The following is a 15106-nucleotide window of genomic DNA, read 5'->3' as shown; positions in this document are numbered from 1 at the left end:
TCAGTCGGGCCCTCAGGCAACATCCATCCTAGCTGAATATTACTCAGGCCCTGAGCCACCATTTATATGATGGGAGAAAACCTCTCTCTCTCTCTCTGTGTGTGTGTTAGAGAGAAGTGCTTTAACAGAAGTTCCCACAACATTCCGAGGATGTTGTTAGACATTTGGTAGCAATGAAAAGGTAATTTGCATCCAGGCAAATAAGGGTAATGGTGTTTGGCTCTACCTGTGACTTTATATCAGCGGCAGCCTTTATAATGTTCAGTGTCAACCCAAATCAAACAAAAGTGTTGTTGTTTTTTTACGCAAGTGAACACGCTGGAATTAGAAATGCACGGTAGTGAAATGACAGTAAAGAGAGACGGGCAGCGAGCGTCAACGCTGTCGACGGCGTCGTGTGCTTCAAATTAGAAAGCATGTCTATATTTCTCGTTTCTACTCGAAGCTGCTAGTGAGCGGATAAATTGCCCTTGTGCATTGTTACGTCTGGAATTGACATAGTTAAAAAGTGTCTATTTAGTGTTGATACGTTTAGCTGCCAGTATCTATAGTATATATTTGAAACTTTATGCCTACCTACCTTTTGTTGATTTCGTGCACAGGCTTATAGCAAAGGCAGGCTGCGACTGGGAAACTGAAGGAACGTTCTAGAGATAATACTGCTGTAGAAAAAACGAGACTAGCTAAATTCTTTATAGGCCTACAGTGCATTCGGAATGTATTCAGACCCCTTGACTTTTTCCACATTTTGTTACGTTACAGCCTTATTCTAAAATTGATTAATTAAATTTTTTCTCTCATCAATCTATACACAATACGCCATAATGACAAAGCAAAAACAGGTTTTTAGATTTTTTTGCAAATGTATTAAAAATAAAAAACAGATACCTTATTTACAGTATTCAGACCCTTTGATATGAGACTCGAAATTGAGCTCATGTGCATCCTGTTTCCATTGATCATGTAGGTGAATGCACCAATTTGTAAGTCGCTCTGGATAAGAGCGTCTGCTAAATGACGTAAATGTAACATAAATGTAAATATAAATCATCCTTGAGATGATTCTACAACTTGATTGGAGTCCACCTGTGGTAAATTAAATTGATTGGACATGATTTGGAAAGGTACACACCTGTCTGTATAAGATCCCACAGTTGACATTGCATGTCAGAGCAAAAACCAAGCCATGAGGTCGAAGGAATTGTCTGTAGAGTTCCGAGACAGGATTGTGTCGAGGCACAGATGTGGGGAAGTGTACCAAAAAATTTCTGCAGCATTGAAGGTCCCCAAGAACACAGTGGCCTCCATCATTCTTAAATGGAAGAAGTTTGGTACCACCAAGACTCTTCAAAGGGCTGGCCACCCGGCCAAACTGGGCAATCAGGGGAGAAGGGCCTTGTGCAGGGAGGTGACCAAGAACCCGATGGTCACTCTGACAGAGCTCCAGAGTTTTTCAGCGACTGGGACTAGGAGACGAGTCAGGATTGAGGGAAAGATGAATCGAGTAAAGTATAGAGAGATCCTTGATGAAAACCTGCTCCAGAGCTTCAGACTGGGGCGAAGGTTCACCTTCCAACAGGACAACAACCCTAACCACACAGCCAAGACAACGCAGGAGTGGCTTCGGGACAAGTCTCTGAATGTCCTTGAGTGGCCCAGCCAAAACCCGGACTTGAACCATATCGAGCGTCTCTGGAGAGACCTGAAAATAACTGTGCAGCAACGCTCCCCATTCAACCTGACAGAGCTTGAGAGGATCTGCAGAGAAGAATGGGAGAAACTCCCCAAATACAGGTGTGCCAAGCTTGTAGCGCATACCCAAAAACACTCAAGGCAGAAATTAATGCCAAGTGCTTCAACAAAGCACTGAGTAAAGGGTCTGAATACTTATGTAAATGTCATATTTCCGTTTTTTTAATTTTTAATACATTTGCTAAAATTTCTAAAAACCTGTTTTTGCTTTGTCATTGTGGGATAGATAAAAATAAAAAATTTAATCCATTTTAGAATAAGGCTGTAACGTAACAAAAATGTGGAAAAAGTCAAGATCTGAATACTTTCAGAATTCACTGTACATAGCGAACACAACAAATACAACTGTTTATTATGGACTCTCATGACATTAAGTTGGCATACGCTACACAGTGTATGTGAATTGACGCTCTCTACTAGAGCACGCAAAATTTGCTGCCATTGAATGTGGTTTTGGCTTAAGTAGTTTACTCTTGGCTGTTATCAGCTTTCATTTCCGATGAGTCATGTCACCCTGCTTTTCCCTCTCCAGTTCTCAGGTAGTGTGTATCAGAAACTTGTGGGTAAAACTGGTTGAAATAACGTCATTTCAACATCATTTCAACCAGTTTTGCCCACTAGGTTTACCTGCGGTACACCGTCATAGGAGTTGAAGTTGCTTATTCCACCACAGTAGCGAAAACTATCGTAGGGTTTCTCTCTTGGCAATAAAAGATGTGAGAGGTGTTGGTTTACATCAACACTATTAATCCCACCAGTCACTGAGTCTCTTGCATTAAAGTAAACCAATGAGGCCAGGAGAGGAAGACGTTCTGAATAGGTCACATGACTTAGAATCCCACATGAACAACAATAAAACTGCCATTGTGATAAAACTGTTGTCAGGGGAGATGGAGAAAGCTATGATGTGATTGGACTTATGGATTTAGTAAAACAGTAGTAATGCAGCTATGTATACCTTACACCAACAAAATGGCAATCACACAATTTCAATAGATTAGTTATATATCACTTTATTGATGACCTGCAGTGAGGGAAAAAAGTATTTGATCCCCTGCTGATTTTGTACGTTTGCCCACTGACAAAGAAATGATCAGTCTACCCCTGATTTTGAGACTTTTTTCCTGCAAGGATAATGTGCATGTCGGGGTGATCCGTCTCTGAAGGCTTCATTGGTTTTTCTTCTTTCTCTAAAGTAAAACAAACTCTTTATTATTAATAACTAAAGTACATGTTGTATGGAAATCTGTCCCTTTGTACTGATTATTCTGCGGTGGTGAAGTTGTGAAAGCTCTCTGGATCCGTCATCCAGCTCCTTTCTTGGCCTGTATTCATAAAGCATCTTGGTAGGAGTCCCACCTGTCTATGTAACCTTGTTGATTAAAAAAAATATATATGGCAGGTCTCTCTCCCCCCTGTCATGTGAATTTCTATCTCTAATTCAACCTAAGCTTGAATCATTACCAGAGGTTGTAAGGCTCTGGTTTTAATCATCAATGATTCAAGGTCCACAACTCACAAGTCTTATCTGTATTTTTATTCATGGTGAGAGCTCTGGTTTCAAAGACCCAAACATACGATTTTATACCTCCTGGACTTGACTCCTCCCACCTTTGTACCGCCCCCTCTGTTAGTGGGTTGACACTACATGATAATTCTAACATTTATACTGTATTTGGGGTAAAATCCTTTAGTCATTATTCTTAAAATCCAAATTAATCTAACACCCCCCCAAAAAAAGAAAAAAGAAATGATCAGTCTATAATTTTAATGGTAGGTTTATTTGAACAGTGAGAGACAGAATTTAAAAAAAATATACAGAAACGCATGTCAAAAATGTTATACATTTATTTGCATTTTAAGGAGGGGAATAAGTATTTGACCCCCTCTCAATCAGAAAGATTTCTGGCTCCCAGGTGTCTTTTATACAGGTAACGAGCTGAGATTAGGAGCACACTCTTAAAGGGAGTGCTCCTAATCTCAGCTTGTTACCTGTATAAAAGACACCTGTCCACAGAAGCAATCAATCAATCAGATTCCAAACTCTCCACCATGGCCAAGACCAAAGAGCTCTCCAAGGATGTCAGGGACAAGATTGTAGACCTACACAAGGCTAGAATGGGCTACAAGACCATCGCCAAGCAGCTTGGTGAGAAGGTGACAACAGTTGGTGCAATTATTCGCAAATGAAAGAAACACAAAATAACTGTCAATCTCCCTCGGCCTGGGGCTCCATGCAAGATCTCACCTCGTGGAGTTGCAATGATCATGAGAACGGTGAGGAATCAGCCCAGAACTACACGGGAGGATCTTGTCAATGATCTCAAGGCAGCTGGGACCATAGTCACCAAGAAAACAATTGGTAACACACTACGCCGTGAAGGACTGAAATCCTGCAGCGCCCGCAAGGTCCCCCTGCTCAAGAAAGCACATATACAGGGCCGTCTGAAGTTTGCCAATGAACATCTGAATGATTCAGAGGAGAACTGGGTGAAAGTGTTGTTGTCAGATGAGACCAAAATCGAGCTCTTTGGTATCAACAACTCGCCGTGTTTGGAGGAGGAGGAATGCTGCCTATGACCCCAAGAACACCATCCCCACCGTGAAACATGGAGGTGGAAACATTATGCTTTGGGGGTGTTTTTCTGCTAAGGGGACAGGACAACTTCACCGCATCAAAGGGACAATGGACGGGGCCATGTACCGTCAAATCTTGGGTGAGAACCTCCTTCCCTCAGCCATGGCATTGAAAAATGGGTCTTGGATGGGTATTCCAGCATGACAATGACCCAAAACACACGGCCAAGGCAACAAAGGAGTGGCTCAAGAAGAAGAACATTAAGGTCCTGGAGTGGCCTAGCCAGTCTCCAGACCTTAATCCCATAGAAAATCTGTGGAGGGAGCTGAAGGTTCGAGTTGCCAAACGTCAGCCTCGAAACCTTAATGACTTGGAGAAGATCTGCAAAGAGGAGTGGGACAAAATCCCTCCTGAGATGTGTGCAAACCTGGTGGCCAACTACAAGAAACGTCTGACCTCTGTGATTGCCAACAAGGGTTTTGCCACCAAGTACTAAGTCATGTTTTGCAGAGGGGTCAAATACTTATTTCCCTCATTAAAATGCAAATCAATGTATAACATTTTTGACATGCGTTTTTCTGTATTATTTTGTTGTTATTCTGTCTCTCACTGTTCAAATAAACCTACCATTAAAATTATAGACTGATCATGTCTTTGTCAGTGGGCAAACGTACAAAATCAGCAGGGGATCAAATACTTTTTTCCCTCACTGTACATATTAAGTTATAATGAACTGCCTGTACACTACTTCTGAACTCTTTATAAATGTTAGCGTTGTCTCTCTCTCTGTCTCTGTCTAACCTCTCTCTCTCTCTCTCTCTCATATATATCTCTCTCTCATATCTCTCTCTCCCTCCAGTGGTGCCTCTGATCCTGAAGGCCCTGGTCTATGATGAAAAGAGAGGAGCGTGTAGCGTTGGTTCTAACGTACGGGACGCAGCCTGCTACGTCTGCTGGGCGTTTGCCAGGGCCTACGAGCCCACCGAGCTAAAGCCCTTCGTCACGCAGATCGCCTGGTAACACTTCTTCATCATCCTCCTCTGTCTCTCTGACCCCGGTTCGGGGTCAATTTCCTTTTTTAATTCGCTCAATTCAGGTAGTGAATTGAAATTCAGTTCATGAATTGATGTCAATTGAAGATTTGTTTGAAAACTTGCACATCTCAAGGTAGGATTCTGGCCTAAGGTTAAACATGGGCTTTTAGATGACAATGTTTCAAATATAGTCCAACAAAGACATTTCACTTCAAGATCTCGTTAGAATTGTCCTTAATGATAGTAGTTCACAGCAGCATAAACAACAGACACTACATTGAGGTTTGTTAAGGGGGGGGGGGGCAACTCAATATTAGGAAGGTGTTCCTATTGTTTTGTACACCCAGAGTAGACGCCTATTTCAAATTATTTTAGAATGCAAAGAATCTTTTTAGATTTTCGCTCTATCGCTAACGACAAATGATTGCATCTTGTTATTATATTTAACTACCGGTTGTTTTTTTTGTTAATAAGAGCGTAATCGTATATTTCCCATCTGCGCAAGGCTATGGGCTTCCGAGTGGCGCAGTGGTCTAAGGCACTGCATCTCAGTGCTTGAGGTGTCACTACAGACCCCCTGGTTCGATTCCAGGCTGTATCACAACCGGCCGTGATTGGGAGTCCCATAGGGCGGCGCACAATTGTTCCAGCGTCGTCCGGGTTTGGCCGGTGTAGGCCGTCATTGTAAATAAGAATTTGTTCTTAACTGACTTGCATAGTTAAATAAAGGTAAAATAAAAATAAATAAATACTAGGCTACTTCTGCTTTCTTGCTATGCAATACTTCACCCACTAGAAACAGTGTGTACGCATGGTCTAAAGTTTGATTATCATAGTTCCCAGTAACAACAGTATCTTATGTACTGTGGTCATTATCATAGTTCCCAGTAACAACAACAGTATTGTATGTACTGTGGTGGTTATCATAGTTCCCAGTAACAACAACAGTATCGTATGTACTGTGGTCGTTATCATAGTTCCCAGTAACAACAGTATCATATGTACTGTGGTCGTTATCATAGTTCCCAGTAACAACAGTATCGTATGTACTGTGGTCGTTATCATAGTTCCCAGTAACAACAGTATTGTATGTACTGTGGTCATGATCATAGTTCCCAGTAACAACATCAGTATCGTATGTACTGTGGTCATTATCATAGTTCCCAGTAACAACAGTATTGTATGTACTGTGGTCATTATCATAGTTCCCAGTAACAACAGTATCTTATGTACTGTGGTCATGATCATAGTTCCCAGTAACAACAACAGTATCTTATGTACTGTGGTCGTTATCATAGTTCCCAGTAACAACAGTATTGTATGTACTGTGGTCATGATCATAGTTCCCAGTAACAACATCAGTATCGTATGTACTGTGGTCATTATCATAGTTCCCAGTAACAACAGTATTGTATGTACTGTGGTCATTATCATAGTTCCCAGTAACAACAACAGTATTGTATGTACTGTGGTGGTTATCATAGTTCCCAGTAACAACAACAGTATCGTATGTACTGTGGTCGTTATCATAGTTCCCAGTAACAACAGTATCATATGTACTGTGGTCGTTATCATAGTTCCCAGTAACAACAGTATCTTATGTACTGTGGTCATGATCATAGTTCCCAGTAACAACAACAGTATCTTATGTACTGTGGTCGTTATCATAGTTCCCAGTAACAACAACAGTATCGTATGTAATGTGGTCGTTATCATAGTTCCCAGTAACAACAGTATCTTATGTACTGTGGTCATGATCATAGTTCCCAGTAACAACATCAGTATCGTATGTACTGTGGTCATTATCATAGTTCCCAGTAACAACAGTATTGTATGTACTGTGGTCGTTATCATAGTTCCCAGTAACAACAGTATCTTATGTACTGTGGTCATGATCATAGTTCCCAGTAACAACAACAGTATCGTATGTACTGTGGTCGTTATCATAGTTCCCAGTAACAACAGTATTGTATGTACTGTGGTCGTTATCATAGTTCCCAGTAACAACAGTATCGTATGTACTGTGTTCGTTATCATAGTTCCCAGTAACAACAACAGTATTGTATGCACTGTGGTCATTATCATAGTTCCCAGTAACAACAACAGTATCGTATGTACTGTGGTCATTATCATAGTTCCCAGTAACAACAACAGTATCGTATGTACTGTGGTCGTTATCATAGTTCCCAGTAACAACAGTATTGTATGTACTGTGGTCATTATCATAGTTCCCAGTAACAACAACAGTATCGTATGTAATGTGGTCGTTATCATAGTTCCCAGTAACAACAGTATCTTATGTACTGTGGTCATGATCATAGTTCCCAGTAACAACATCAGTATCGTATGTACTGTGGTCATCATCATAGTTCCCAGTAACAACAGTATTGTATGTACTGTGGTCGTTATCATAGTTCCCAGTAACAACAGTATCTTATTTACTGTGGTCATGATCATAGTTCCCAGTAACAACAACAGTATATTATGTACTGTGGTCGTTATCATAGTTCCCAGTAACAACATCAGTATCATATGTACTGTGGTCATTATCATAGTTCCCAGTAACAACAACATTATCGTATGTACTGTGGTGGTTATCATAGTTCCCAGTAACAACAACTGTATCGTATGTACTGTGGTCGTTATCATAGTTCCCAGTAACAACAGTATCTTATGTACTGTGGTCATGATCATAGTTCCCAGTAACAACAACAGTATCGTATGTACTGTGGTCGTTATCATAGTTCCCAGTAACAACAGTATTGTATGTACTGTGGTTGTTATCATAGTTCCCAGTAACAACAGTATCGTATGTACTGTGGTCATTATCATAGTTCCCAGTAACAACAACAGTATCGTATGTACTGTGGTCGTTATCATAGTTCCCAGTAACAACAGTATTGTATGTACTGTGGTCGTTATCATAGTTCCCAGTAACAACAGTATCTTATGTACTGTGGTCATGATCATAGTTCCCAGTAACAACATCAGTATCGTATGTACTGTGGTCATTATCATAGTTCCCAGTAACAACAGTATTGTATGTACTGTGGTCGTTATCATAGTTCCCAGTAACAACAGTATCTTATTTACTGTGGTCATGATCATAGTTCCCAGTAACAACAACAGTATATTATGTACTGTGGTCGTTATCATAGTTCCCAGTAACAACAACAGTATCGTATGTACTGTGGTCGTTATCATAGTTCCCAGTAACAACAACTGTATCGTATGTACTGTGGTCGTTATCATAGTTCCCAGTAACAACAGTATCATATGTACTGTGGTCGTTATCATAGTTCCCAGTAACAACAGTATCGTATGTACTGTGGTCGTTATCATAGTTCCCAGTAACAACAGTATTGTATGTACTGTGGTCATTATCATAGTTCCCAGTAACAACAACATTATCGTATGTAATGTGGTCGTTATCATAGTTCCCAGTAACAACAGTATCTTATGTACTGTGGTCATGATCATAGTTCCCAGTAACAACATCAGTATCGTATGTACTGTGGTCATTATCATAGTTCCCAGTAACAACAGTATTGTATGTACTGTGGTCGTTATCATAGTTCCCAGTAACAACAGTATCTTATGTACTGTGGTCATGATCATAGTTCCCTGTAACAACAACAGTATCGTATGTACTGTGGTCGTTATCATAGTTCCCAGTAACAACAGTATTGTATGTACTGTGGTCATTATCATAGTTCCCAGTAACAACAACAGTATTGTATGTACTGTGGTCATTATCATAGTTCCCAGTAACAACAACAGTATCGTATGTAATGTGGTCGTTATCATAGTTCCCAGTAACAACAGTATCTTATGTACTGTGGTCATGATCATAGTTCCCAGTAACAACATCAGTATCGTATGTACTGTGGTCATTATCATAGTTCCCAGTAACATCCGTATTGTATGTACTGTGGTCATTACCACAAGCCTCTGTCTCTGCCTGCTCCTCATCCACACCTCAGCATGATGAAACCATCTCTCTCTGGCTGTTAAGCCATACTACGTGTCTAACTCGTTTGGTTTGGAGCGGTGTCCAGGCTTATTGTATTTCACTGGCAGGCAGACAGGCAGGCAGACGCTCCTTTGTCCCTGAAAGGATTAAAGGTGACTGAAGGTCTTGTGTTAATGTTACTGTGGATGACTGGGTGTTCCTTGCCATGCTGAGGAGAGAGTGATGAGAGAAGAAGAGAGGAGGAAGTGGTGAGAGGAGAGAGTGATGAGTGGAGGGCCTTGGTTGTCAGTCAGGTATCTCCTGTTTGTGTGCAGGTTCTGGTCTCAGGTGTCAGTCAGGTATCTCTGTGTGTGTGCAGGTCTCAGGTGTCAGTCAGGTATCTCTGTGTGTGATCAGGTGTCAGTCAGGTATGTGTGTGTGTGCAGGTTCAGGTGTCAGTCAGGTATCTCTGTATGTGCAGGTTCAGGTATCAGGTGTCAGTCAGGTATCTGTATGTGGGTTCAGGTATCAGGTGTCAGTCAGGTATCTGTGTGTGTGTGTGTGTGCAGGTTCAGGTATCAGGTGTCAGTCAGGTATCTGTGTGGGTTCAGGTATCAGGTGTCAGTCAGGTATCTCTGTGTGTGTGCAGGTTCAGGTATCAGGTGTCAGTCAGGTATCTCTGTGTGTGTGCAGGTTCAGGTCTCAGGTGTCAGTCAGGTATCTCTGTGTGTGTTCAGGTCTCAGGTGTCAGTCAGGTATCTCTGTGTGTGCAGGTTCAGGTATCAGGTGTCAGTCAGGTATCTCTGTGTGTGTGCAGGTATCAGGTGTCAGTCAGGTATCTCTGTGTGTGCAGGTTCAGGTATCATGTGTCAGTCAGGTATCTCTGTGTATGTTCATGTATCAGGTGTCAGTCAGGCATCTCTGTGTGCAGGTTCAGGTATCAGGTGTCAGTCAGGTATCTCTGTGTGCAGGTTCACGTCTCAGGTGTCAGTCAGGTGTCTCTGTGTGTGTGCAGGTTCAGGTATCAGGTGTCAGTCAGGTATATCTGTATGTGTTCAGGTCTCAGGTGTCAGTCAGGTATCTCTGTGTGTTCAGGTATCAGGTGTCAGTCAGGTGTCTCTGTGTGTGCAGGTTCAGGTATCAGGTGTCAGTCAGGTATCTCTGTGTGTGTGCAGGTTCAGGTCTCAGGTGTCAGTCAGGTATCTCTCTGTGTGCAGATTCAGGTATCAGGTGTCAGTCAGGTATCTCTGTGTGTGTTCAGGTATCAGGTGTCAGTCAGGTATCTCTGTGTGTGTGCAGGTTCAGGTATCAGGTGTCAGTCAGGTATCTCTGTGTGTGTGCAGGTATCAGGTGTAGCTCTAAGCTGTGCATGACTCCACACCTTTCCTACCTGTGTCTGCAGAGAAGTTCACATTAATTTAGATGCCCTGCTCCTCCCTCCCTCTCTCCTTCCTCCTCCCTCCTTTCTCTCCCTCCCTCCCTCCCTCCCTCCCTCCCTCCCTCCCTCCCTCCCTCCCTCCCTCCCTTTCCCTCCCCCTTTCTCTCCCTTCCTCCCTCCCCCCTCCCTCCGTGGACGTGTGTGGGCCTGTGGGCCCCTGTGACTGTGCAGATCAGCTCTGCAGTGTCAGTTTGAACGCCCCCCCCTACACACACCAGCCTCCTGTTCATTCCCAGCCCTGCAGCCAGCCCTGCCAGGTTTCGCCTGGCGTGGTTGGTTTCGGTGGCTGTTTGGTAGCGAGGCTCAGGCATGCTCGGTCCTGCTCCTGATTTCATCAAGGCCTCATGACATTTTTATTCCTTTAGTGTGCTGTTTGCATGCAACACAACCGTTTGTTGTCACGAACACACGGGGGTGTGCACACGCACGCACACAGACGGTGTGCTTGGTCACTATTAGACACTGTCACTCAGGATAAGATGCAGGATGTCCTCGGGAACTATCTCTTTCTTTATTTTCCTCCCCCCAGTCCGTGGACTGTTGCTCACTGAAACCAGAGTGGTTAGTCAGGTTAGAGTCCAGGGACAGAGACAACATATTTAGTCAGGTTAGTGTCCAGGGACAGAGAGAACAGATTTAGTCAGGTTAGTGTCCAGTGACAGAGAGAACAGATTTAGTCAGGTTAGGGTTAGTGTCCAGGGACAGAGAGAACAGAGTTAGTCAGATTAGGGTTAGTGTCCAGGCACAGAGAGAACAGAGTTAGTCAGGTTAGTGTCCAGGGACAGAGAGAACAGAGTTAGTCAGGTTAGTGTCCAGGGACAGAGAGAACAGAGTTAGTCAGGTTAGTGTCCAGGGACAGAGAGAACAGTGGGAGAGCAAACAGAGCCTGGGGCAGTTTCTCCCTCCCTACCTGGCTGGCTGCCTGGCTGGCTGGCTGTCAGAGGGACTGAGTATCCCTCAGCAGCCTAGTTCACACACCTACACCTTCCTATAACACTTAGAGGGAGGACAGAAAGAGATTGTGAAGGAGGAAAGAAATAGTGGAATGATTTGTAAGGAGAGAGAGAAGAGATGAGATGTCAACGGCGTGATCAAAGACCACTATCAGTGACTACAGGAGGGTCCCAGAGTCAGTGACTACGGGAGGATCCCAGAGTCAGTGACTACGGGAGGGTCCCCCAGAGTCAGTGACTACGGGAGGGTCCCCCAGAGTCGGTGACTACGGGAGGGTCCCCCAGAGTCGGTGACTACGGGAGGGTCCCCCAGAGTCGGTGACTACGGGAGGGTCCCCCAGAGTCGGTGACTACGGGAGGGTCCCCCAGAGTCGGTGACTACGGGAGGGTCCCCCAGAGTCGGTGACTACGGGAGGGTCCCCCAGAGTCGGTGACTACGGGAGGGTCCCCCAGAGTCGGTGACTACGGGAGGGTCCCCCAGAGTCGGTGACTACGGGAGGGTCCCCAGAGTCGGTGACTACGGGAGGGTCCCCCAGAGTCGGTGACTACGGGAGGGTCCCCCAGAGTCGGTGACTACGGGAGGGTCCCCCAGAGTCGGTGACTACGGGAGGGTCCCCCAGAGTCGGTGACTACGGGAGGGTCCCCCAGAGTCGGTGACTACGGGAGGGTCCCCCAGAGTCGGTGACTACGGGAGGGTCCCCCAGAGTCGGTGACTACGGGAGGGTCCCCCAGAGTCGGTGACTACGGGAGGGTCCCCCAGAGTCGGTGACTACGGGAGGGTCCCCCAGAGTCGGTGACTACGGGAGGGTCCCCCAGAGTCGGTGACTACGGGAGGGTCCCCCAGAGTCGGTGACTACGGGAGGGTCCCCCAGAGTCGGTGACTACGGGAGGGTCCCCCAGAGTCGGTGACTACGGGAGGGTCCCCCAGAGTCGGTGACTACGGGAGGGTCCCCCAGAGTCGGTGACTACGGGAGGGTCCCCCAGAGTCGGTGACTACGGGAGGGTCCCCCAGAGTCGGTGACTACGGGAGGGTCCCCCAGAGTCGGTGACTACGGGAGGGTCCCCCAGAGTCGGTGACTACGGGAGGGTCCCCCAGAGTCGGTGACTACGGGAGGGTCCCCCAGAGTCGGTGACTACGGGAGGGTCCCCCAGAGTCGGTGACTACGGGAGGGTCCCCCAGAGTCGGTGACTACGGGAGGGTCCCCCAGAGTCGGTGACTACGGGAGGGTCCCCCAGAGTCGGTGACTACGGGAGGGTCCCCCAGAGTCAGATGTAATCATAGGTTACTTCAGGTTGTTGTTGGCACGTCGTCAACTTGTTGAGTTTTGGTTCTCAGTACAGATTAGGTCGTTTTTCTTCAGTTGGTCGACTAAGAAACTGGCCAACACTTTACTTGAGTGGTAGCTTAGTAGTTCATAATGCTTTTATCAACAACCACAAGGTCGAAATATACTTCTCCCATGGGCAAAGAAATTCAAAAGGGGTGATGATATTAATTAATAGTAATTTCGATCCGAATGTGCAAATTATCCAAATAGATACACAAGGTAGATGGATTATTTTAAATATGTTATTGGACCATAAACAGATATGTCTCATTAACCTTTACGGACCAAATAATGATGATCCACAATTCTTTGACAATATATATAATAAATTATCAACCCTGCAAGCAATTCAAGACAATATTATTATGGTGGGGGATTATAATACTGTTTTAAATAGCTCAATGGACCGTAAAGGAAATCACACCACAAACAATCACCCACATGCTCTTAAGGAAATTGTGAATGTCATGGATACATTAGAACTAGTAGATACAGTGGGGGAAAAAAGTATTTAGTCAGCCACCAATTGTGCAAGTTCTCCCACTTAAAAAGATGAGAGAGGCCTGTAATTTTCATCATAGGTACACGTCAACTATGACAGACAAAATGAGGAAAAAAATCCAGAAAATCACATTGTAGGATTTTTAATGAATTTATTTGCTAATTATGGTGGAAAATAAGTATTTGGTCACCTACAAACAAGCAAGATTTCTGGCTCTCACAGACCTGTAACTTCTTCTTTAAGAGGCTCCTCTGTCCTCCACTCGTTACCTGTATTAATGGCACCTGTTTGAACTTGTTATTAGTATAAAAGACACCTGTCCACAACCTCAAACAGTCACACTCCAAACTCCACTATGGCCAAGACCAAAGAGCTGTCAAAGGACACCAGAAACAAAATTGTAGACCTGCACCAGGCTGGGAAGACTGAATCTGCAATAGGTAAGCAGCTTGGTTTGAAGAAATCAACTGTGGGAGCAATTATTAGGAAATGGAAGACATACAAGACCACTGATAATCTCCCTCGATCTGGGGCTACACGCAAGATCTCACCCCGTGGTGTCAAAATGATCACAAGAACGGTGAGCAAAAATCCCAGAACCACACGGGGGGACCTAGTGAATGACCTGCAGAGAGCTGGGACCAAAGTAACAAAGCCTACCATCAGTAACACACTACGCCGCCAGGGACTCAAATCCTGCAGTGCCAGACGTGTCCCCCTGCTTAAGCCAGTACATGTCCAGGCCCGTCTGAAGTTTGCTAGAGTGCATTTGGATGATCCAGAAGAGGATTGGGAGAATGTCATATGGTCAGATGAAACCAAAATAGAACTTTTTGGTAAAAACTCAACTCAGTCGTGTTTGGAGGACAAAGAATGCTGAGTTGCATCCAAAGAACACCATACCTACTGTGAAGCATGGGGGTGGAAACATCATGCTTTGGGGCTGTTTTTCTGCAAAGGGACCAGGACGACTGATCCGTGTAAAGGAAAGAATGAATGGGGCCATGTATCGTGAGATTTTGAGTGAAAACCTCCTTCCATCAGCAAGGGCATTGAAGATGAAACGTGGCTGGGTCTTTCAGCATGACAATGATCCCAAACACACCGCCCGGGCAATGAAGGAGTGGCTTCGTAAGAAGCATTTCAAGGTCCTGGAGTGGCCTAGCCAGTCTCCAGATCTCAACCCCATAGAAAATCTTTGGAGGGAGTTGAAAGTCTGTGTTGCCCAGCGACAGCCCCAAAACATCACTGCTCTAGAGGAGATCTGCATGGAGGAATGGGCCAAAATACCAGCAACAGTGTGTGAAAACCTTGTGAAGACTTACAGAAAACGTTTGACCTGTGTCATTGCCAACAAAGGGTATACAATTAATCCTCCAGAAACGACAGAACAAATAATGCAACAAATATTGTGGTTAAATTCAAATATACTAATTGACAAAAAACCTTTATTTTTTGACAGAATGTTTAAAAAAGGTATAATCTTCGTAAATGATATCATCGGTAGGACTGGTGGAGTTATGTCGCACATGCAGCTAACAAAAACATATGGAAATGTCTGCTCTACCC

The 15106-nt window shown here is 44.4% G+C and overlaps 1 protein-coding gene across 1 annotated transcript in view; it reads left to right on the top strand.

Moving 5' to 3' along the window:
• tbcd (tubulin folding cofactor D) overlaps positions 1-15106 on the top strand; it is an 88074-nt gene that overhangs the window by 19341 nt on the left and 53627 nt on the right. The window contains exon 15 of the mRNA XM_041881441.1: positions 5190-5346. Coding sequence (XP_041737375.1) covers positions 5190-5346 — 157 coding nt within the window. The remainder of the gene's footprint in view (positions 1-5189; positions 5347-15106) is intronic.

The sequence above is a fragment of the Coregonus clupeaformis genome, chromosome 7 (genome assembly GCF_020615455.1).
Source record: "Coregonus clupeaformis isolate EN_2021a chromosome 7, ASM2061545v1, whole genome shotgun sequence".
NCBI lineage: Eukaryota > Metazoa > Chordata > Actinopteri > Salmoniformes > Salmonidae > Coregonus > Coregonus clupeaformis.
This window is presented reverse-complemented; position numbering and strand designations above follow the sequence as displayed.